Source organism: Drosophila willistoni (genome assembly GCF_018902025.1).
Source record: "Drosophila willistoni isolate 14030-0811.24 chromosome 2L unlocalized genomic scaffold, UCI_dwil_1.1 Seg168, whole genome shotgun sequence".
Taxonomy (NCBI): Eukaryota; Metazoa; Arthropoda; class Insecta; order Diptera; family Drosophilidae; genus Drosophila; species Drosophila willistoni.
In genome coordinates, this window is record NW_025814047.1 from 1 (window position 1) to 26,020 (window position 26,020).

At 34.4% G+C, this 26,020-nt stretch overlaps 1 protein-coding gene across 1 annotated transcript; it reads right to left on the reverse strand.

Moving 5' to 3' along the window:
- Positions 1 to 11,662: 11,662 nt before the first annotated feature.
- LOC6643273 (BTB/POZ domain-containing protein kctd15-like) lies at positions 11,663 to 25,785 on the reverse strand. Its single transcript, XM_002066209.4, has 5 exons — positions 25,724 to 25,785; positions 25,398 to 25,460; positions 12,962 to 13,069; positions 12,414 to 12,895; positions 11,663 to 12,334 (listed from the first exon to the last, which is right to left on the reverse strand). The coding sequence occupies exons 3-5, from the start codon at positions 13,054 to 13,056 to the stop codon at positions 11,895 to 11,897; spliced, it is 1,017 nt and encodes a 338-aa protein (XP_002066245.1). The 5' UTR covers positions 13,057 to 13,069; positions 25,398 to 25,460; positions 25,724 to 25,785; the 3' UTR covers positions 11,663 to 11,894.
- Positions 25,786 to 26,020: the final 235 nt, after the last annotated feature.

Consider the following 26,020-nt stretch of genomic DNA (forward strand, 5'->3'; position numbering starts at 1 on the left):
AATGGATAAACTGATATATGAATTTCAAAAATCGGTCAAAAATTGACACTATTACAGGTTCACAAAGTTGGGGTTAGGTGAGATATTTGAGGTTTTAGGGATTTTCTATGTAAAAAAACATAATTTTTACTAAATTCGTGATTTTCTCAGAAAAGATGAAAATTTTACTTTTGCGGTTTTAATGCCAACTGAAAGTCAATTTGCTGATGGATAAACTGATATATGAATTTCAAAAATCGGTCAAAAATTGACACTATTACAGGTTCACAAAGTTGGGGTTAGGTGAGAATATTTGAGGTTTTACGGATTTTCTATGTAAAAAACATAATTTTTACTAAATCGTGATTTTCTCAGAAAAGATGAAAATTTTACTTTTTGAGGTTTTAATGCCAACTGAAAGTCAATTTGCTGATGGATAAACTGATATATGAATTTCAAAAATCGGTCAAAAATTGACACTATTACAGGATCACAAAGTTGGGGTTAGGTGAGAATATTTGAGGTTTTAGGGATTTTCTATGTAAAAAAACATAATTTTTACTAAATCGTGATTTTCTCAGAAAAGATGAAAATTTTACTTTTTGAGGTTTTAATGCCAACTGAAAGTCAATTTGCTGATGGATAAACTGATATATGAATTTCAAAAATCGGTCAAAAATTGACACTATTACAGGTTCACAAAGTTGGGGTTAGGTGAGAATATTTGAGGTTTTAGGGATTTTCTATGTAAAAAAACATAATTTTTACTAAATCGTGATTTTCTCAGAAAAGATGAAAATTTTACTTTTTGCGGTTTTAATGCCAACTGAAAGTCAATTTGCTGATGGATAAACTGATATATGAATTTCAAAAATCGGTCAAAAATTGACACTATTACAGGTTCACAAAGTTGGGGTTAGGTGAGAATATTTGAGGTTTTAGGGATTTTCCTTGTAAAAAAACATAATTTTTACTAAATCGTGATTTTCTCAGAAAAGATGAAAATTTTACTTTTTGAGGTTTTATGCCAACTGAAAGTCAATTTGCTGATGGATAAACTGATATATGAATTTCAAAAATCGGTCAAAAATTGACACTTTTACAGGATCACAAAGTTGGGGTTAGGTGAGAATATTTGAGGTTTTAGGGATTTTCTATGTAAAAAAACATAATTTTTACTAAATCGTGATTTTCTCAGAAAAGATGAAAATTTTACTTTTTGAGGTTTTAATGCCAACTGAAAGTCAATTTGCTGATGGATAAACTGATATATGAATTTCAAAAATCGGTCAAAAATTGACACTATTACAGGTTCACAAAGTTGGGGTTGGGTGAGAATATTTGAGGTTTTAGGGATCTTCTATGTAAAAAACAAAATTTTTACTAAATCGTGATTTTCTCAGAAAAGATGAAAATTTTACTTTTTGAGGTTTTAATGCCAACTGAAAGTCAATTTGCTGATGGATAAACTGATATATGAATTTCAAAAATCGGTCAAAAATTGACACTATTACAGGTTCACAAAGTTGGGGTTAGGTGAGAATATTTGAGGTTTTAGGGATTTTCCTTGTAAAAAAACATAATTTTTACTAAATCGTGATTTTCTCAGAAAAGATGAAAATTTTACTTTTTGAGGTTTTAATGCCAACTGAAAGTCAATTTGATAATGGATAAACTGATATATGAATTTCAAAAATCGGTCAAAAATTGGCACTTTTACAGGATCACAAAGTTGGGTTTAGGTGAGAATATTTGAGGTTTTACGGATTTTCCTAGTAAAAAAACATAATTTTTACTAAATCGTGATTTTCTCAGAAAAGATGAAAATTTTACTTTTTGAGGTTTTAATGCCAACTGAAAGTCAATTTGCTGATGGATAGACTGATATATGAATTTCAAAAATCGGTCAAAAATTGACACTATTACAGGTTCACAAAGTTGGGGTTAGGTGAGAATATTTGAGGTTTTAGGGATTTTCTATGTAAAAAAACAAATTTTTACTAAATCGTGATTTTCTCAGAAAAGATGAAAATTTTACTTTTTGCGGTTTTAATGCCAACTGGAAGTCAATTTGCTGATGGATAAACTGATATATGAATTTCAAAAATCGGTCAAAAATTGACACTTTTACAGGATCGCAAAGTTGGGGTTAGGTGATAATATTTGAGGTTTTAGGGATTTTCTATGTAAAAAAACATAATTTTTACTAAATCGTGATTTTCTCAGAAAAGATGAAAATTTTACTTTTTGCGGTTTTAATGCCAACTGGAAGTCAATTTGCTGATGGATAAACTGATATATGAATTTCAAAAATCGGTCAAAAATTGACACTTTTACAGGATCACAAAGTTGGGTTTAGGTGAGAATATTTGAGGTTTTACGGATTTTCCTAGTAAAAAAACATAATTTTTACTAAATCGTGATTTTCTCAGAAAAGATGAAAATTTTACTTTTTGAGGTTTTGTGCCAACTGAAAGTCAATTTGCTGATGGATAAACTGATATATGAATTTCAAAAATCGGTCAAAAATTGACACTATTACAGGTTCACAAAGTTGGGGTTAGGTGATAATATTTGAGGTTTTAGGGATTTTCTATGTAAAAAAACATAATTTTTACTAAATCGTGATTTTCTCAGAAAAGATGAAAATTTTACTTTTTGCGGTTTTAATGCCAACTGGAAGTCAATTTGCTGATGGATAAACTGATATATGAATTTCAAAAATCGGTCAAAAATTGACACTTTTACAGGATCACAAAGTTGGGTTTAGGTGAGAATATTTGAGGTTTTACGGATTTTCCTAGTAAAAAAACATAATTTTTACTAAATCGTGATTTTCTCAGAAAAGATGAAAATTTTACTTTTTGAGGTTTTGTGCCAACTGAAAGTCAATTTGCTGATGGATAAACTGATATATGAATTTCAAAAATCGGTCAAAAATTGACACTATTACAGGTTCACAAAGTTGGGGTTAGGTGATAATATTTGAGGTTTTAGGGATTTTCTATGTAAAAAAACATAATTTTTACTAAATCGTGATTTTCTCAGAAAAGATGAAAATTTTACTTTTTGCGGTTTTAATGCCAACTGGAAGTCAATTTGCTGATGGATAAACTGATATATGAATTTCAAAAATCGGTCAAAAATTGACACTATTACAGGTTCACAAAGTTGGGGTTAGGTGAGAATATTTGAGGTTTTAGGGATTTTCTATGTAAAAAAACAAATTTTTACTAAATCGTGATTTTCTCAGAAAAGATGAAAATTTTACTTTTTGCGGTTTTAATGCCAACTGGAAGTCAATTTGCTGATGGATAAACTGATATATGAATTTCAAAAATCGGTCAAAAATTGACACTTTTACAGGATCGCAAAGTTGGGGTTAGGTGATAATATTTGAGGTTTTAGGGATTTTCTATGTAAAAAAACATAATTTTTACTAAATCGTGATTTTCTCAGAAAAGATGAAAATTTTACTTCTTGAGGTTTTAATGCCAACTGAAAGTCAATTTGATAATGGATAAACTGATATATGAATTTCAAAAATCGGTCAAAAATTGGCACTTTTACAGGATCACAAAGTTGGGTTTAGGTGAGAATATTTGAGGTTTTACGGATTTTCCTAGTAAAAAAACATAATTTTTACTAAATCGTGATTTTCTCAGAAAAGATGAAAATTTTACTTTTTGAGGTTTTAATGCCAACTGAAAGTCAATTTGCTGATGGATAGACTGATATATGAATTTCAAAAATCGGTCAAAAATTGACACTATTACAGGTTCACAAAGTTGGGGTTAGGTGAGAATATTTGAGGTTTTAGGGATTTTCCTTGTAAAAAAACATAATTTTTACTAAATCGTGATTTTCTCAGAAAAGATGAAAATTTTACTTTTTGAGGTTTTGTGCCAACTGAAAGTCAATTTGCTGATGGATAAACTGATATATGAATTTCAAAAATCGGTCAAAAATTGACACTTTTACAGGATCGCAAAGTTGGGGTTAGGTGATAATATTTGAGGTTTTAGGGATTTTCTATGTAAAAAAACATAATTTTTACTAAATCGTGATTTTCTCAGAAAAGATGAAAATTTTACTTTTTGCGGTTTTAATGCCAACTGGAAGTCAATTTGCTGATGGATAAACTGATATATGAATTTCAAAAATCGGTCAAAAATTGACACTATTACAGGTTCACAAAGTTGGGGTTGGGTGAGAATATTTGAGGTTTTAGGGATCTTCTATGTAAAAAACAAAATTTTTACTAAATCGTGATTTACTCAGAAAAGATGAAAATTTTACTTTTTGCGGTTTTAATGCCAACTGAAAGTCAATTTGATAATGGATAAACTGATATATGAATTTCAAAAATCGGTCAAAAATTGGCTCTTTTACAGGATCACAAAGTTGGGGTTAGGTGAGAATATTTGAGGTTTTAGGGATTTTCCTTGTAAAAAAACATAATTTTTACTAAATCGTGATTTTCTCAGAAAAGATGAAAATTTTACTTTTTGAGGTTTTAATGCCAACTGAAAGTCAATTTGCTGATGGATAGACTGATATATGAATTTCAAAAATCGGTCAAAAATTGACACTATTACAGGTTCACAAAGTTGGGGTTAGGTGAGAATATTTGAGGTTTTAGGGATTTTCTATGTAAAAAAACAAATTTTTACTAAATCGTGATTTTCTCAGAAAAGATGAAAATTTTACTTTTTGAGGTTTTTATGCCAACTGAAAGTCACTTTGCTGATGGATAAACTGATATATGAATTTCAAAAATCGGTCAAAAATTGACACTTTTACAGGATCGCAAAGTTGGGGTTAGGTGATAATATTTGAGGTTTTAGGGATTTTCTATGTAAAAAAACATAATTTTTACTAAATCGTGATTTTCTCAGAAAAGATGAAAATTTTACTTTTTGCGGTTTTAATGCCAACTGGAAGTCAATTTGCTGATGGATAAACTGATATATGAATTTCAAAAATCGGTCAAAAATTGACACTATTACAGGTTCACAAAGTTGGGGTTGGGTGAGAATATTTGAGGTTTTAGGGATTTTCCTTATAAAAAAACATAATTTTTACTAAATCGTGATTTTCTCAAAAAAAGATGAAAATTTTACTTTTTGAGGTTTTTATGCCAACTGAAAGTCAATTTGCTGATGGATAAACTGATATATGAATTTCAAAAATCGGTCAAACATTGGCACTTTTACAGGATCACAAAGTTGGGTTTAGGTGAGAATATTTGAGGTTTTAGGGATTTTCTATGTAAAAAAACATAATTTTTACCAAATCGTGATTTTCTCAGAAAAGATGAAAATTTTACTTTTTGAGGTTTTAATGCCAACTGAAAGTCAATTTGATAATGGATAAACTGATATATGAATTTCAAAAATCGGTAAAAAATTGACACTATTACAGGTTCACAAAGTTGGGGTTGGGTGAGAATATTTGAGGTTTTAGGGATCTTCTATGTAAAAAACAAAATTTTTACTAAATCGTGATTTTCTCAGAAAAGATGAAAATTTTACTTTTTGAGGTTTTAATGCCAACTGAAAGTCAATTTGCTGATGGATAAACTGATATATGAATTTCAAAAATCGGTCAAAAAGTGACACTATTACAGGTTCACAAAGTTGGGGTTAGGTGAGAATATTTGAGGTTTTAGGGATTTTCCTTGAAAAAAAACATAATTTTTACTAAATCGTGATTTTCTCAGAAAAGATGAAAATTTTACTTTTTGAGGTTTTAATGCCAACTGAAAGTCAATTTGCTGATGGATAAACTGATATATGAATTTCAAAAATCGGTCAAAAATTGGCACTTTTACAGGATCACAAAGTTGGGGTTAGGTGAGAATATTTGAGGTTTTAGGGATTTTCTATGTAAAAAAACATAATTTTTACTAAATCGTGATTTTCTCAGAAAAGATGAAAATTTTACTTTTTGAGGTTTTAATGCCAACTGAAAGTCAATTTGCTGATGGATAAACTGATATATGAATTTCAAAAATCGGTCAAAAATTGACACTATTACAGGTTCACAAAGTTGGGGTTAGGTGAGAATATTTGAGGTTTTAGGGATTTTCTATGTAAAAAAACATAATTTTTACTAAATCGTGATTTTCTCAGAAAAGATGAAAATTTTACTTTTTGCGGTTTTAATGCCAACTGAAAGTCTATTTGCTGATGGATAAACTGATATATGAATTTCAAAAATCGGTCAAAAGTTGACACTTTTACAGGATCACAAAGTTGGGGTTAGGTGAGAATATTTGAGGTTTTAGGGATTTTCTATGTAAAAAAACAAATTTTTACTAAATCGTGATTTTCTCAGAAAAGATGAAAATTTTACTTTTTGAGGTTTTTATGCCAACTGAAAGTCAATTTGCTGATGGATAAACTGATATATGAATTTCAAAAATCGGTCAAAAATTGACACTTTTACAGGATCGCAAAGTTGGGGTTAGGTGATAATATTTGAGGTTTTAGGGATTTTCTATGTAAAAAAACATAATTTTTACTAAATCGTGATTTTCTCAGAAAAGATGAAAATTTTACTTTTTGCGGTTTTAATGCCAACTGGAAGTCAATTTGCTGATGGATAAACTGATATATGAATTTCAAAAATCGGTCAAAAATTGACACTATTACAGGTTCACAAAGTTGGGGTTGGGTGAGAATATTTGAGGTTTTAGGGATTTTCCTTATAAAAAACATAATTTTTACTAAATCGTGATTTTCTCAAAAAAAGATGAAAATTTTACTTTTTGAGGTTTTTATGCCAACTGAAAGTCAATTTGCTGATGGATAAACTGATATATGAATTTCAAAAATCGGTCAAACATTGGCACTTTTACAGGTTCACAAAGTTGGGGTTGGGTGAGAATATTTGAGGTTTTAGGGATCTTCTATGTAAAAAACAAAATTTTTACTAAATCGTGATTTTCTCAGAAAAGATGAAAATTTTACTTTTTGAGGTTTTAATGCCAACTGAAAGTCAATTTGCTGATGGATAAACTGATATATGAATTTCAAAAATCGGTCAAAAATTGACACTTTTACAGGATCGCAAAGTTGGGGTTAGGTGATAATATTTGAGGTTTTAGGGATTTTCTATGTAAAAAAACATAATTTTTACTAAATCGTGATTTTCTCAGAAAAGATGAAAATTTTACTTTTTGCGGTTTTAATGCCAACTGGAAGTCAATTTGCTGATGGATAAACTGATATATGAATTTCAAAAATCGGTCAAAAATTGACACTATTACAGGTTCACAAAGTTGGGGTTGGGTGAGAATATTTGAGGTTTTAGGGATTTTCCTTATAAAAAAACATAATTTTTACTAAATCGTGATTTTCTCAAAAAAAGATGAAAATTTTACTTTTTGAGGTTTTTATGCCAACTGAAAGTCAATTTGCTGATGGATAAACTGATATATGAATTTCAAAAATCGGTCAAACATTGGCACTTTTACAGGTTCACAAAGTTGGGGTTGGGTGAGAATATTTGAGGTTTTAGGGATCTTCTATGTAAAAAACAAAATTTTTACTAAATCGTGATTTTCTCAGAAAAGATGAAAATTTTACTTTTTGAGGTTTTAATGCCAACTGAAAGTCTATTTGCTGATGGATAAACTGATATATGAATTTCAAAAATCGGTCAAAAATTGACACTTTTACAGGATCGCAAAGTTGGGGTTAGGTGATAATATTTGAGGTTTTAGGGATTTTCTATGTAAAAAAACATAATTTTTACTAAATCGTGATTTTCTCAGAAAAGATGAAAATTTTACTTTTTGCGGTTTTAATGCCAACTGAAAGTCTATTTGCTGATGGATAAACTGATATATGAATTTCAAAAATCGGTCAAAAATTGACACTATTACAGGTTCACAAAGTTGGGGTTGGGTGAGAATATTTGAGGTTTTAGGGATTTTCTATGTAAAAAAACATAATTTTTACTAAATCGTGATTTTCTCAGAAAAGATGAAAATTTTACTTTTTGAGGTTTTAATGCCAACTGAAAGTCAATTTGCTGATGGATAAAATGATATATGAATTTCAAAAATCGGTCAAAAGTTGACACTATTACAGGATCACAAAGTTGGGGTTAGGTGAGAATATTTGAGGTTTTAGGGATTTTCTATGTAAAAAAACATAATTTTTACTAAATCGTGATTTTCTCAGAAAAGATGAAAATTTTACTTTTTGAGGTTTTAATGCCAACTGAAAGTCAATTTGCTGATGGATAAACTGATATATGAATTTCAAAAATCGGTCAAAAATTGACACTAGTACAGGTTCACAAAGTTGGGGTTAGGTGAGAATATTTGAGGTTTTAGGGATTTTCTATGTAAAAAAACATAATTTTTACTAAATCGTGATTTTCTCAGAAAAGATGAAAATTTTACTTTTTGCGGTTTTAATGCCAACTGAAAGTCTATTTGCTGATGGATAAACTGATATATGAATTTCAAAAATCGGTCAAAAGTTGACACTTTTACAGGATCACAAAGTTGGGGTTAGGTGAGAATATTTGAGGTTTTAGGGATTTTCTATGTAAAAAAACATAATTTTTACTAAATCGTGATTTTCTCAGAAAAGATGATAAATTTTACTTTTTGAGGTTTTAATGCCAACTGAAAGTCAATTTGCTGATGGATAAACTGACATATGAATTTCAAAAATCGGTCAAAAATTGACACTTTTACAGGATCACAAAGTTGGGGTTAGGTGAGAATATTTGAGGTTTTAGGGATTTTCTATGTAAAAAAACATAATTTTTACTAAATCGTGATTTTCTCAGAAAAGATGAAAATTTTACTTTTTGAGGTTTTAATGCCAACTGAAAGTCAATTTGCTAATGGATAAACTGAACATTTCAAAAATCGGTCCAAAATTGACCATATTACAGGTTCACAAAGTTGGGGTTAGGTGAGAATGTTTGAGGTTTTAGGGATTTTCTATGTAAAAAAACATAATTTTTACTAAATCGTGATTTTCTCAAACCTCAAAAAGTAAAATTTTCATCTTTTCTGAGAAAATCACGATTTAGTAAAAATTATGTTTTTTTACATAGAAAATCCCTAAAACCTCAAATATTCTCACCTAACCCCAACTTTGTGATCCTGTAAAAGTGTCAATTTTGTCAACACGATTTAGTAAAAATTATGTTTTTTTACAAGGAAAATCCCTAAAACCTCAAATATTCTCACCCAACCCCAACCTTGTGAACCTGTAATAGTGTCAATTTTTGACCGATTTTTGAAATTCAGTACTTGCTTATTTTGAACAATTTTTTATATGGTTCAGATCATGGAAACGAGCCTCAGTAGCGTTTCTACACTTAATGTACATTTTCGCCAAGAAAATGCAAACATCACACAAACCATTTTCTTCCTTTTTTACATATCGTGGCGATACGGTAGTATTGTTGGACTGCATCCAGACTTTTTTTTATACCCTTGCAGAGGGTATTATAGCATTGGTCAGATGTTTGTAACGCACAGAAGGACCCCATAAAGTATATATATTGTTGATCAGCATGAGAAGCTGAGTTGATATAGCCACGTCCGTTTGTCCGTCCGTGTGTATACGTTTTACTCAGCCGTCTTAAGAGCTGTCGGGCTGACATTTTTTTCTGTGCTTTTTATTATCTGGAGCAGATCAAGTATGAAACTTATCAGGATCGGACCACTATATCATATAGCTCTAGAAGAATCATTTTCATACAAATTGGAGTATCCCTATGAAATTTACATATGTGATAACATTGGATATAAAACCCAAGATCCATAAATTCGAATGTGATCGGATAAATATAACACAAGTTACAGTCAATATAATAATCGCTCCCAGCTCTGCCGGCAGCGCTGCTTGCTGTCTACTACATCTTTCGTCATCAACAGAGTACATGCATACACACACAGACGCAACGCTACATAAACTGTATGTGTATGTGTATGCGAGCGTTGTTTGGTTTTGGGAATGAGGAAAGAAGAAGAACAAATTGTAAAATAGAGAGTAAAATTGTTTTGTTTGTATATTGATGAATTCAACATGTAAAATTATTATTGCCAAGGACTGCAAAGGTATATAAACTTCGTATAGCCGATGTTAGCTTCTTTGATACTTTTGTAAAATAACATCAATAGTGTTAACAAGGTACTAACATTTTGTTTCATAGCATGCCATCTCGCCCACTCTTACGATATTTGTATGGTGCTATGTATGCTTATATGGGAGCATCACACTGAAAACTTTAGGTGAGTTCCGCGCCCACTAAACATTATTCGATCGGTCCCAAATTTTTTTGAGATTTTTTTTTAGACTAAAAGGAAAAAAAAAATGCCCTGTACTTAACAAAATATTCATATTTTTTTTTCCCCTCACAAGTAAGAACACCCCTAATGTACATATACACATATAGTCATAACTTCTAAAGTACATCTTCAAAAGTATTCATATTTCAGTGACACAGCGAAGTGCTTTAAAAAGGTCACTGATCCGAGATTTAGATATCCGAATTTTAAAAAATCCTAAAGATGAATATTCTTTCCTGTTTCTCTTTTTTGTTATAGACTAAAAAAATATTTGATTTCAATAGTTTTTTAACTTAATTTAACGACCTAATATACATATGTAAATTAAATATTTTCAATAGCAACTAAAAATAATTATTACATGCAACATATTTGTTAAATAAATCATCAATATAAAATGATTCTATGCAATTATAGATCATGATCTATATCTTAAGTTTTTAAATAATGGTATGGCATAGTGTTTACTATCGCTAGTTTTCATTTATAGTGATTTCCTCTAACGCAAAAACTATCAAAAGTAATGCTTATAAATACAAAGTAAACGGTTGTAAATATGCCAATATGAATATGAAAGACATCTTTTGTTTGAGGGAAAATAATAATCATATATATGTACATATACTGTTCTATAGGTATGGGGGCAAACCTCCATCTCCGGCTTTGAGAGCTCACAAGGATTCTGCCTGCAAAATAAAGAACCTATCAAAGACTATCTATCTTTCAATTTATAGTACTCATCTTCAAATAGTTTTAGAGGTTTCAAACAGTTTTACTTTTCAATTGTCATGAACTACCATTGGATCTGCTTTCAAACCCGTTCAAAATTAGCGCCCTCTATTTTTACTTTTATCCGATTCCCAGTATTTTTGATATTCAACAGTTATCGATAACTATCGGCAAGTGCCGTTGTGGATTAACGGGCTTTCAAATATCTGTTTAAAAATGTTTGCATTTTGTATTTTCTTTATTATTTTTAAATATTCAATTAAGACAATTTTAATGGATTTCCTATAGTGTGCGTTGGAGGGGGGCAAGGGTGTAAACTGTTTTTGTTTTGTGTTTTTTATTCGTTGGATATTATTATTATTATAATGCCCATTATAGTTTGTTATGGGTGTAGACTATTTGGATATATGTATTTTGAAAAGTTATTCCATAGTTTACATTCATAAAAGTTCAATTACATCAATTATGTACTACAAACCTATTGCTGGTGAGTTCATTATTATTATTTTAGTTCATCGTGTATGTGTGTGCGTGTGTGAGTGCGCGTGTGTGTGTGTGTGTTTTTGTTTTATAAGTTACGTTTGAGACTGGCTAAATTTTTGTTTTATTAATATATATACGTAAGTGTAAATTTAAATTTAATAAAATAACTCAAACTAAAAAAGAAACTTAGGACATTAACTCAATTCAGTGCTGGGCTCTGCGCAACGGCTTCCAAAAAAATGCACGGAAAAACTTAATTGGTAAACATTAAATAACATTTGGATTCGAAACTTGCATTCTGCGAATTAGACAAACTGCTCAGAGCAGCCCTAGCTGTGGGGTTGGATGATTACACGACGGTTGGAGGACCAGCCTATCACATTGGAACACGACGCGCCAGCAAATACTCGGAGAACTGTTGTCCCCCCACGCTCGCCTCAATGGTGAATCCGGCATTCAAGAGACGCGTCAGCACCTGGACCGAATTCAGCTTGCAATAGCCATTGAGTGGGAAGCGTATGATTTGTCCCCAATCCCCCTGATTCCAGGACACCCCACTGCGGCTCGATTGCGTTGCCTGGCTGGCCTCCGGGAATAGCTCGTCGAGAAGCGCCCGTTCCGCCGACAGCATGATGCGCTCTCCCAAATCGGGTGAGATATGCAGGGCCACGACCTCGTAATTGCACTCTGGCGCTGCACTAGTCCGCGGGCTTGTCTTGATATGACGCGCAGGTGGTGTTGGTGTGGGTGGCGCCACCAAATAGTTGCCATTGCGTACACGATCCTTGCGCATGCTCTCCAACTGCTTAATCATGGCTAAGGGCAACAGACAGAATGAACATACGATTAGCATATACTAAATGTAGATTTTGAGAATCGAGTTAGATGTACTCACGCTCCACTTCGTAGTAGCGTGCCTCCTCCAGTAGCAGCTCTAGGTCGGGAAAATCTTCGGCAATTAGAAGTCTTGAGTTTCTCATAAAATTTAAAATGTGACGGAACATGCCACCATCACGATCGATGAAATAGTGCTGCTTCAAAGAGTCAAGCACAATCGGTATTTGGCCATTAAAGAGTTTGGCCAATTTCGATTCGGGATACTTGGTGAGTGTCTCCAGAGAGCTAGTGTAAATAGTTCCACCCACATCGATATGCACGGGCGCAGTGTACCGCGAGGCAGCCGCCACACAGGGAATTCCAGTGATGGGTTTGTGGTTGCCATGCAAATAGGAACTGGCCCCGGCCGAGGCAGCCGATGCTGCAGCCGCTGCTGCCACTGCCGCTGCTCCGGGCAAACCCAGAGGCGTTGCTGAGGAACTGGCGGGTGGCGTGGGTGAAGAGGAATTTGAGATCGTTGGCGAGACGGTGGGTGAAGCGCTGCACACAACAGAAAAAGGCATTGAAAAACAAAAACCGTCAGAGTAAATAAAACTAGTTCAGTACCTGATTTTAATGTCGCTTCTGGCATAAATGCGCCCTGTGGATGACAAGTCGCGTGGCTCTAGGCCTTTTGCATCTCTTTCGCGCTCTCGATCCATATCGCATTTTTTCCTGCAAAAAAAGAAAACAGAAAATGCCAATGAAAAAAAGCAATTAATAGAGATTAGCTAATATAAGCATTAACTTATGTAAAAACCAAACCAAAGCATGAGAACCAATTTGTCCAAAAATATAACTGAAATTGACTTTGACTCTTGATTACAGCAAACGTGACAACAAAAATGCCGCAAATCGTCTGGGGGACTGAGCTGGAGATGGGGAATGAGACAAACGATATCGCTTACAGCTCCAGAGGGTAACATTAAAAATCACCCAACCAACCAACCACCACAAACACACACACACACACACAGGCATACAGGCATTTTGTAAATATATTTTTATATATATAAGATACTATATAATGTCCATATGGGCTTAGTCTTTGCTTCTCAGCTGATTGTGTGGGAATATTTGGTTTTCATTGCGTTTAAACTCACTTATGCCCATGCCTGCCTCAAGGGGACGAACTCTCGGTCTCAGTCTCAATCGCTCCTCCAGCTCTCTGTCTCTGTCTGCATTGGCTGTCTGGCAGAGCTTCATGTCGTGGACAAGACTAATCGCCAAAAACGTAGTCGAGTGCAGTTAATGTTGCATCGACATAGCCATAGCCATAGCGAGAACCGCAGCCGCAGCCATTGGTATGGCAATTGCCTCGAGTGGGGCAGCTCGATTTTCACACGAAAATCACGTTGATTTGAGCATCGTTATGGTCGCGGTATATACGCGAACTCTAATTATGAAGTGTCAGCTGCAATGCGTGCACCATGACGTATACGCAATCCGCAATCCGTAATGTAAACCAAGTCAAACAAATGTCGGACGTTTGATGGCCTCGCTGCCTAGCCTGGTTAACAACAACCTCTGAATTTAGATGCTATCTGGGTCTGGTCTGCTCAACCGTTTTGCCCATACAAATTAATAAAACTCAATCAACTTGTTCCCAACGAGCTAACCATTGACAAATGTGCAAAGTTCTTTGGCGCATTAGCCCTGCAGGTAAGTTCTCAGTTGCAAATGTCTCCTATACTCTCGGGGTAGTTACGTTATATTATGGCGCTTGCAAATCAAGTATATATAAGATAACTCAGAAACTCTGAATACTCTTCTACATGAAAAAGTATATTAACTTTTAATAAAGTTAACAACATTTTAACAACGTATTTAAAACTCTTCTCTAGTTTTTGTTCCCTCTAACATGTAAATTTAATTACGTTTTATTCGATTTTTGTATTAGCATTTTCGCATAAAATGTTTATAAACTTCTTAAGTTCACAATCTGATTGAAATTTACTTTCTCAAAATGTTTGAATTCTTCACAAACATATTTAAGTCAATACCAGTGACTTAATAAAAATATCAAATTTAGGATATACTCGATTAATTATAATTAAAAACTATGAAAACTTTCTACTTTTCGCAGATTTTGAAATTTACTTACATTAAGATAAAGGAGAATAATTTAAATTGATTTCCCCCTTAAGAAATGGATGGTTTAATAAAATTGATCAGAAATTCCTTAGGCACTTAAGTATTAAAGGATTCATTTCAAATATACATATATTTTCTACAAATATTTTCCAAGGAATTTTTAAGTAATACTTATTATATATTGAATACGTCTCTGCAAAAAATAAATTTTGTGATTTCAAATATTGATTTCTTATACTTTTAGTCTCAAATAAATTTTTTTATATTGTTTTCAATCATGTATATTAACAAATAAATTTTTTTATATTGTTTTCAATCATGTATATTAACAAATAAATTTTTTTATATTGTTTTCAATCATGTATATTAACAAATAAATTTTTTTATATTGTTTTCAATCATGTATATTAACAACACGTAATGCCAAAAAGAAAAAAGAAATCAATATTTAGGGGAATCCCAGAAGGTAAAAAGTGCACCTAGTATATTTATTCCAGCCTTTGTGAAAATGAAATAAATGAGATGACTTAAGATTAAGACGTTAAGGTTAGGCTTAGAAAGAATCGTAAACAACTATTCCAAATATATATTCCATATATACCTATAAATGATTATGCATAATTCTCGTTCTTTAGGAACACAGAGAGAGTTAGTTTGCCTAGATTAATAGTTTTAATAGATTGATAGATTAGTAGACAGACATAATATTGCGAATTTATAATTCCTATACCGATTATTGGAAATACATTTAACGAGTGCCCTACCAAAGGTGTTTGACTAACTAAGAGAGATCTAAAAATTATGAATTAATTAATGATGGAAAGCTTTTCTATTGGTAAGGTCAGTTGTTTCTTACCCGAGGCCTAAGTGGGTCAATTAATTGCAATTTGGAATCATTAATGTCTTAAGTTATCTAGAGCCTCTACCCAAACGAAATGGTGGATCGAAATGATAATATTCTACACTTGTAAGTATCACATATTAATCCAAGTTTATTATTAATTCAGCTAGTTTACCGAGAGTATCAATTCTTCGCTATTTGATTTCGACAATACAATTGAAGCATTCAGGTTACTAAACAAGTTTGCTTTTTTAAAATGTTTGAAGCCCTTGGGCCATCTGACTGGGGCTGGGTAATTACGATTTGATTAACTTTAACTACATGAACATTCAAATACATACGAATGAGAGAATGTCGACGAAAAAATGCCACAGAGACGGAGAGAGACGTAGTCGTCGTAAAATAGGGTTAGCAAAGCAAAGAAAAACGAAAAAGAAAAAAAACCAAAAAGCAAAAAAAAAAAAAAACTTGCACAAAATAAATGCCTGGAAGGTATTCTCATGACCAGCTTGAGCAGAGGGAATGAAGATGGAGATGATGGAAAAGCGGAACGCAAAAAGGTGTAAGGGATATGGAATAGAGGATAGAGAGGATTGGTGTGGGACTTTATTAATTTACAGCAATTATCAAGCATGAGTAATGCGTTCAATCAAACCATACAGAACGATGGCTTAATGGTGCACAGTTCCAGAAATTCCAAAAGACTATCTCTCTCTAGTCACTCTCTCCCTCTCTCTCTCTCTCTCTCTCTGTCTGTATGTGATTCTGGTTCTATCATTTTCCTGGCCACAAAACAATTCAATTTCAATTGCTTTGCGGCCCACTTGAGCAGGTGCAGCAACAAGAACAAGAGTAAGGAGCACACCCACATCTCATACACACACATGGCCACATCTCTATACGCCCAATGCTAACGGTATTGTATATAACACAAGCACTGCAGTTTGCATCCTATTCTAGGCCATTATGGCCTCAGGTTGTATCTTTTCTATGCCGTCTAGGCTGAGAAGGATATGGAGGCAAGAGAGGCAGAAGGAATGGTGGGCAACAAACGGGGGGAGAAGTTGTTCGCAGCGCCTTTGGTTACACTTGAGTTTATCATGAATTTTGAAGAGTTGCCATGTTGTTGTGTTTTCTGCAACCCCCCCACTCCCTCTCTCTCTCCCTCTTTCTCTTTCTGTCACATCTACGCCCACTCATTCATCCATCCACCTTTATCCTGCTGCATGCATTTTCGAATTTTCAGTTTTGGCCATTGTCATTAACTCTTAACTCTTGCTGATATTGCATTCACCAATTCTGCATATACATTTGTGCAGTTTTGTGTGTTTCATTCTCCTCATGATGATGATGATGATGTTTACATGCAGCAGAGACAGTGACAGATGTAGGCCCAGAAATACCGAGATAGAAAGTTATAGAGAGAGAGAGCGAGAGAAGAGGAGGGGAGAGGAAGACATAGGAAGAAGGCTTATTAGTTTGGCATTGTTTGAGATTGTGATTTTGAGGCTGGGTTGCCTTATCAGGTTGCTGCATGGCTGCTGGCTAAATCATTTTCCTCAAAAAAGGACCCAGAAGTGGCCGTTGGCACATGCTCAATCTTCACCAAAAAAAAAAAAAAAAGAAAAATAAAGTAACCCTTGCCCTCACCTACTATCCCATCCTATTCCATCTCATTCCATCCATTTGTACCATCTCCCAAAATAGTACAAAAGCGAAAACAAAAGCCAAGAAATGAGCTCTAGAGCTAGAGAGTTCGCATACATACATACACTCACCTAGCAAAAGGATGTGGATAAGGGCAAAGCATGGGATGAGCGGAGGGGGGAAAACTGTGAGGATGAGTCAGAACAGCAGACGTTGACGACTGCGACGTTGACGACGACGACGTCGACTTCGACTACAACGACGACGACGACGACGCTGACTATGTAACCCTACAAAATGTCCTGCGGCCAGCCAACCTTCCGCACACAAAGGCCAGACCCAGTCCCAGTCCCAATTCTCCGCCCCAGACAACCGTGAGTGTCCTGGCTGGTTTTGGCCAAGTAGTAAGTGCAAGCAAGATGGCTATATGAAAAAGGGCAAAAGCTGACTACGCCCGCGGCGATCGTTTGGAATTAGTGCGGAAATCATGGATGGATACGAAACGAAACCAAGCAAGCAGTAAGCTGAGTTGCTCTTGCCCAATATACAGTGAAACTCAACTAAAGTAAACTGAACATCAAGTGATCAGGAATAAAGGATATTTTAATCTGGACTTAACTAATGTCGCTATGTCAGACAACGACATGAGGTTGTGAAATGGACACAAATTGGCCCACAATATCTTAGGAACTTCCTGTAGCCGATCCGAATTTTAATTCTTTTGTAAAAGATAGATCTTGGTATTAAAGAGAAGGAGAGTTAAGGAGAAGGAGTTAAGGAGAAGTCTTTATAATATTTACTCTCCCAGAAATCACCTCGGCAATCGCTCGTCTGAATCGACGATCTTAGAGCACGTTCATAAGCTTTGCTTGCCATCTCTGTCTGCCTCATAGGCATATAAGATAAAGCACAACTTTATTTAAGATGAAGCAAAGTAAGATCATTCAATTCTTAGACATTTCTATAGAAAACTGTATTACATTTCATGTATTCACTGTAATTGTGTAAGGTGCTTGTTGCTGGGTATTGAAACTTGGGGTTTTGGTGGCCTCTCTCTCTTATTCTTCCTCTGTATCTTGCTCTTTCACTCTATCAATCTCTCTCACTCTGGTTTTTGGTTAGTATGGTCTCCTCTAGGGCTTTCCTTGCTCGTACATATGAGTCCATGAGAATGTATGTACGTGTGTGTGTGTGTGTGTGTTGGTGCCTCCTCATTCATTTATCCTTGCAGTGCTGAAGGCAATAGGAGGCAACAGCAACAACAACAACAACAACAAAAGAGCATGCTAGTAACCACAACAGCAAGGATTCTCCACAACGAGTTTGACTCTGACTCAGGACTCACGGAATGAGTGGGCAAGGTAAGGCAAGGCGTAAACTGTGCAATTGGTTAGGTAGGTAAAATAGTGAAGAAGAAAAAGAGAGAGCGAGTGAGCGAGCGAGCGAGATGGATGTGAGTGGGAGCGGTATTCTGTGTCCGTTTTGGCTTTGGCTTACCTTACCCCCTTACCCTTACCGACATCCCCTGGGCATATCCATATCCATTTCCATTCCCACTTCCACATATGAGTGTTTGTGCTTGTGTGTGTGTGTGTGTGTCTGTTGTGCCTGCATTTAAAGATATCATACCTAAGTTGCTCCTACCTCAGGCGGAGCACAACAAACCAGAAAACAACAAGAACAAGAGGCCAACAACAAAAACAACAAAAAAGGAGAAGAAAAAGAAGAAGAAGAAGTAGAAGTTACAAAAAAAAATCCAAAATGAAAGTTTTCGAGGCAAAACCTTATCTCAATTTTAAAACGCCTCAAGTCAAAGCTCAGACCCCGTCTACGTCTCAGTCGACGTCGCTGCACACACACACACACACATGGAGAGAACTCTCCTCGAAAGTTAATACGAAAACATTGAGAATGTTGGCATTAAAGTTATGCCCAAAGATATGAGTGAGTGTGTGTGTGTGTGTGTGGGTGGGTGTGTGTGGGTGAGGTTGTCTATGTGTTTTGAAAAGATTTATCAAACTGCAACAGTTGCAACATGGCGGGGTAAACGAGATTAGGAAGTGAGAGAGAGAAGAGAGGTAGAAGCCATGGAAAGGGCTTTCCAATTAGGCAAAGGATAAAAAATGAGACGACTAACTCTCTAGGAACTGAACTGAACTGAGTGTGTGTGTGTGTGTGTGTGCATAGCCAAGACAAACATAAAGAGAGAAATCACAAAATGTCCGTGGGCCAAGTTAAGAAGAATTCAATGCCTCAAGTAATGGACAGGCATCTGCTTCTTGCAATGTTCCTCCACTCTGTCCACCCTCGTCCTCCTTCTCTGCTGTTTCTCCTTGACTTGTTTTCGTTTCGCAGTTGGCCAAAATCAAAACGCTGATGAGCAGGCAAATGAAAAAGTTTCGCTTTTTTTTTACTGTTTTTTTTCTTTCTGTTTTTTTTGACAAAGTAAAACACAAAAAGCCAAAAACTAGGAACCAGCTCACACACACACACACAAACAGAGAACAGAGAACTTCTGCGTCGTCTTTTGCCAAAGGGTCCACAAAATGCTGGAACTGCGGCATATGGGAAATCAGTCCTCGCTTTGGTCCTTCATTCTCTAGCTACGAAAATTGCTAGCCAAAGTTGCAGAATGTGTGCGCCCTAGCAAATTGTACAAATATATGCGATATATGTATATATGTACATACGTGTGTGTGTGTGTGTGTGTGTGTGGGAGTCTGGCAAAGTTGAGGAAGCAGAGAGAGAGAGTGGTCCTAGTAGAGTCCTGAAGTCCTGGAGAGTATGCTGAAGCAGATATTAAAACGCTGCAAGGCTTTCAAAAATAAACTTTGAAAAATTTATTAGAAAATATTAAATAAAAACGACGATTGCGCTGCATATGGCGTAACAACTGAAGGAATATGAGAGGATATGTACATACTCCCATACACACACACACATACTCCCATACACACATACATACATCTATTTTGGATGGCATCAGGCGGTGGGTGGGGAAGGGAGGTTTTGTAGGCAAACGTATTCGTATGCAGAACAAACATTACTTTTACTCCAACCAACCGACAATATATATAGACACATGTATGTATATATTGTTTTATTTTCTACTAAATCCAAAATTGAATTGTAAGTCAAATGCGCAAAAGATCAGCGTCGAACGGAAAATATTCACAAATGCTGTGTGAGCTTATTATAAACAAATATGTTTACACAATTCTATAAAAATGCACAGTGAAAAAAAAAACGATTGGTTCATATGAAGATTTCTCACCAATTGCCCTTATGTACCAAAAAGTTAACCTTATTACCAGCAAAATCTGTATGTCAGCCTACATGTATGTGTGTACATATGTATGTATGAGTGAATTAATTTCTAAATTTATCTACTCCGTGAAATATAGCTACAAGTGTCTTAAATATTTGAAAAGTTAGCATACTCCATAAAAAACAAAAAAATCTATCAATTTTGATCAGAACAAATGATAATCGTCGAATCGTACATAAGAACGCAGGAAATTTTTAAATAGTGGACTAGTCTCAAATACCTCAAAATAGTAGATAAATGGACAAATAGAATCTCAAAAGGTTTTCAAATTTTCTGAAGTAGCTTGTGACCTTTTCAGAAAACAAATTTATAATGTTAAAAATGGCTGATAAATGAATAATGAGCAACCTTTCTTAAGTCATCATAATTATTTTTAATTGAAAATAAATTTATAATTTTATATTGAAGTGCATACTAGCGCAATTCATTATTAATTTCAATTCATTTATATTTAATTTCATTGCAAATCTTCAAATTATATATCCTGGAACAACATGTTTCTTTAACGATTCCTTTTACGATGGGAATAATATAATATTTACACCTTTCAATTTGTTAAAAGTCACTTTATATTGAATCTAAAATAATATTTTTTTTATTACCAACATTGAAAGTCAAATAGTCGAAGGGAAAGATAGAAATAGTCGACTCCAAATTGTCATTGTTTTAAAATGGGGTTACCATAGTCCAAACTTCGACTAGTTTTGTCCTTACATGTACATAATTTTAGCTCTGATATAAGATAAATTGCAACCTTGCTGCAAATAAAAACTTACACTTTACTAGAATAAAAAAAAACAATCTAGAAAAAATGTCACTTTTAAGTCAGCATAAGTTCTCTGTCGGCAGTATCTGTTGCAACAATTAATCCAAATATATAGATGATCAAAATTAACTAAAATTTGTGTGGGCTAGTCCTCAGATATTATTTTTAAGGTTGTTTTTATCTCTTAAACCTACCTTTAGTCAACTAATCTGCAATCCAATTTTTCACAAATTCTCTTCATGCTTTAAAACTAATAGACATTTTGTAACTACTTCAAATAATGTGTGCCAAATGATGTACTAGAAATCACGATGGACATGGGCCTCCTTCTTTCGGGCACGGCACTGTCTCATCACAGATGAAATATATTGAGCCCAAACGCGTCCAAGGACTCGCTTCCGCATACCTCAAATTTGAATAAATCGGATTTTCATCAACGCATAGTGTAGCTAACATAAAATTGCACATTCTTTTGTATTATATTTTCTCTACAAATATCCGACCACAAATTTAGCTACAAAGGTTTTAGTTTTCGACTTCAACTTCTAATTTTCTTCACTCTCAAGTAATTTAGTAAAAAAATGCATATTTCTTACTTATCGAGATAAGATCATCCTATAAACGTTGTTATGCCTCTCGCCATTTTCTCGATACATTTAAACACTAAATCCCCCTATTATGATATTTTAAATAAAGCTCATTAGCTTTTGAGTCCTTTGAAAAATTTTAGTTCTAGTTAAACTAGTTTAAAAAAAAACTGTATCCAGATATATTCAATTAATCCGCTGGAATTTTGTAATATATGTATATAACCTATTATGAGTATGATTCAAAAGATATGTTCCTTTGACGACATGCGGTATAGGCAATCACATAACATAATATTCGTTTTCTTATCAAATTTGGCTATATTTTATAAAAATATTACCAACCAATAGTAAAACTGTCTTTCATTTTCAATTTATGTATATTCTATTAAATCTTAGCTACAAATTTATATGAATGTAATATATGTTTTTTCTCCCTCTGTAGCGTATATTTACATACAACAGAACAAAACAAAAAAAAAAAAAACTGAAATTGGAATGAAATTGTTAAACCTGGTGCTTAATCAGGCGTACATAATAATTAACAGGCAGCATTTCCAGTTGAGTAGAGCTCAAACAGAATCTACATAGAACCACAAGGAGAAGTGCATTGAAGGCTTCTCCCTTTCTCGTTCTCGTTCCCGCTCCATCTCTGTTTTGCTGCAACTGGCAGGCAATGCCAATGCCAATTCGTATTTCCTAATTGGTGCAATTTGCGTGTGCATATTGCAACCAGCCAACCGACGATAACAACAACAATACATACCAACAACAAGAACAACAACAACAACAATATGCAACACAAAAGCAGGTGCAGCAACTGGGAAACCAAGTAAATGCGGCTTAACTGCATCAAGGGGCATATAAGACTGTTCTCTAGCGCAACAAACAAATAATTACGACCATTAAAAATATATAAAAATGCAATTAATCATGATAATAAAAAAACAACTTCTATATAACAAATGCATTTACATTAAATTCTTAATTGCAGATACCATGAGGAAATCTTCAAGCAAACTAGTCAGTCATTTATGATTAAATTTGGTTATATAGTTTAATAGAATTTTAAGTATTATTTGGTAAATAAAAATAAACTTTGAAATTACAACCTATGTTTTCGTTTTTTTCACTTTATTTGCTTATAATTCACAACTAGTTTTAAAGTTGTGGTAATGATATAAAGAAGTTTAATAAGAAAACCGTTTTTATATATCGAATTTGATTATGCTAGATAAGTCTGTCTTATATTGCCATGAGGCATTATATAAAAAACAGTACAAAGCGTTTTTGTTTTAGAAAAGCATTGAGTTTTTAACTTTTTAGAGCTTTATTTCCAGACTTGGTTCATTATACTTATAGCGTTTTCCACATACAGGATAATCCGGTTATAACGACTTCGCTTATAACGTCCGTCCGTTTATAGCGACTAAAGTTCGATGAGTGATTGATTGATCCCAATACAAAGGGACTCCGGTTAGTACGTCTTCTGGATATAAGAGGAGGATGTATATAATCGTCGGTACCTTGAGCGTCGTTATAACCGTATTCTACTGTACTATTGTAAAGGATTTTTAATAGCATGAAGTCAATAAGACTCGAACAGAGTAAAGTCACAAGGACTTTAGTCGTCTTATAGTATGATGGGATGTCGGTTTTTAGAAAGGGATTAAGTTTGAACCAGCCAAGGCAATTTCAATATTTTAATGCTAGAAATCATTTTTTTGAATATTATAACACTAGCAAATTAACCGTCAATTAATAATTTAAATTTTTAGATATATCTAGGACAATATCAATATATGAGTTGATTTTAATTATATCTATGATTATTATACTTCAGTTTACGAAGAAAACTTTCTTGTATAAAATCTATTAATTAAAATAAAAGATAATGCACAAATATCTTGATTTTTCTCAAAATGTTAACAGTTTTCAGACAATTATACAAATTATGTGAACTCATCAAATGGAAGATGTTGAAATAAAATTTTTAAACATTTCCATATAAATATAGTTCAAGTAGTTAAGAAATATAGTAAACAGTTTTAGATACCCATCACAATCAGCAGATTAATAAATCAATAAAATGAACAACATTTGAACCTATCTTTGTAATCAAATTAATGTTAAAAAGAGGGTAATTGGTCAGTCGATTTGCAATTTATTTTATTTATTACCAGAACCAAGCGGTTAAGTGGCAATTGCCATACCAATGCCGTTCTGTTGATGCTGGTAATGATGCCGAATTGCAGCCTTAATTAACACACAGCGCGTTAAGCGCTTTTGTGATCGAGCACAGAGAGTCTGTGCTCTCGGATTAGGACAGAACAAGAAGCAGAAGCAGGAGGAGAAGGAGAAGGCGGTGGGAACTAACCCCAATTGGATAAGGAGGCACAGACCGAGGCAGAGTCGGTGGTTGCCAAGAGCTACCGACAGCCATAGCCATTCAAATGCACATTCAGCAACAGCTTTTGACTACTCAAACGTAATGGAAATCACTTTTTGGTTTTATCAATGCACAGGTGCAAGTAGCTGAAGCTGAAAACGCAGAATGAAAACAAATTAGCTGCCGTGTGGCACGTGTGCGAATTGTGTGGCACAAACAAACAAGATTGCGACGACCCCGCCTCCTTTGGTATCGAATGGAATGGCGGGCACACAAGTCGCACACACAAAAACACAAAACAAAACGAAAAAACAATGGCAGAAAAGCAAAGGCAAAAGGCAAAAGCAAAAACCAGTTGCTTCGATTCAAGAAAGAGACAGAGACTGAGACAGAGAGTGAGAGAGGAAGAGGCTGTCGCGACAAGCGAAGGTCGCTGGCAGGGCACCACCAACAGGCCCCCCCAAAAGCCAGATTCCCCTCTTATGTTCGTCCTGCTTTTGTTTGGCTTTTATTTGAATACGATTTTCGACTGCAGTCTCGCTTTTGAACTTTGCCTCCTGACTTGGCTCCGATTCTACTCGCTTCTCACACAGCTTGTCGATTCGCTGAATATTTTGTTTTGTGCTGTGTGTGTGTGTGTGTGTGTGTGCGAGTGTGTTGTTTGTAGTGGCCTTGGGGTCATTTTGGCCGCTTAGTTTTTTGGACCTGGCCGGTCACAATCGCACCACCATCGTATTTAATAGCCTTTAAGGTAGAAAAAATAATGCGACTCGTTCTCCTCAGAGTCATCGTCGTCGTCGTCGTCGTCGTCGGCGTCGTCGTCTGCACACATAACTCAGCCCAGGGCTAAGGTTGCCCAAAAATGCCTGTGGACTTTGTATGATTTTTTTTTTTTGTTTTTTTGTACTCTTCGTACTTTTGTTTATTTCTCCTTTGGTGCGGGTACACTGGGAGTAGCAGCACTTGAGGCACATCATTTTTTTTTCTTCTCTTCTCTTCTTTTTTTTTTTTTTTTTTAAACAGTCTTCGTTTATGGCGCACAATTTCTGACTTGGCATGTGGGAGAGACGAAAATCAGTTGCCCGAGGCTCTTTTTTTGGCCAACAAAATAACAACAGCAACAGCAACAACAACAACAACAGCAACACCAACTACAACAGAAAGAGGTTGATTTTGTGGCATGCAACTTGGATGGTTACCAGGTCTCAGTCGGTCGTTGGGATTGTCGGTCGAATCGTTGTTGAGTGAAAATTCGTTTATTACAGAATCTTTTTTTTTTTAACTAATTTGGATTGTTTGATAAGATTGTTTTTTTTTTTTTGTTTTTGATTTTTGAGTTCAATTCACTTACCGTTTGGGGCAAGAGGAATCCACCGTCAACGGTGATCTTTGATCCAATGCAACAAATGGAGTTCTGTGGAGCAGGAAACAATATTTGTTAATTGGAATGGAATATTTTGGTTATGTAGACTTTCTCTAAATTATAGAAAAATAAATGTAAATTTATGCCTGAGGCGCAACTAAAGGCACCCGCATAATAATTAATTGTAACTTATTATTATTTATGTTGTTTTTTTGGTAACTTTCTACATAAATTTGGATCAGCAAAAGGGCTGTCTTTTAAATCTTTAGAGTATGTGTTTGTTTATTATATTGTTTTGTTATTTTGGAACTCACAAAAACGTTGGAATATTTAGGAAATGCACTTTAGCTGTTTTCTCTCTTACAACGCACGTAGACAATCAATTACGATTCGTTTTATTTCCCGCTATTTCCGCCAATTCTATCTCAACTTCCGTTTCTGCTTCTTTGGTATTGGCAAAAAAGAAACCGCAAGTGCAAGCTGCTGCCGTTAAATGTTTACTTCCGTTTAGCGGTTGCTTTTGTCGACTATTTCTGTGTGTCTGTCTATGTGTGTGTGTGTTTGACCGTGTTTAATTTTGTTGCCTACTTTCAAGCGCTCTCACTTGCATT

What these genes read in the sequence shown, in the direction of transcription:
- LOC6643273 (XM_002066209.4), bottom strand. Translation starts at nt 13,056, where the DNA reads ATGGATCGAGAGCGCGAAAGAGATGCAAAAGGCCTAGAGCCACGCGAC. An exon ending in AGAAGCGACATTAAAATCAG is followed by an intron (nt 12,896 to 12,961) that starts GTACTGAACTAG and finishes TGTTGTGTGCAG; the next exon opens with CGCTTCACCCACCGTCTCGC. An exon ending in ACGCTACTACGAAGTGGAGC is followed by an intron (nt 12,335 to 12,413) that starts GTGAGTACATCT and finishes TGTTGCCCTTAG; the next exon opens with CCATGATTAAGCAGTTGGAG.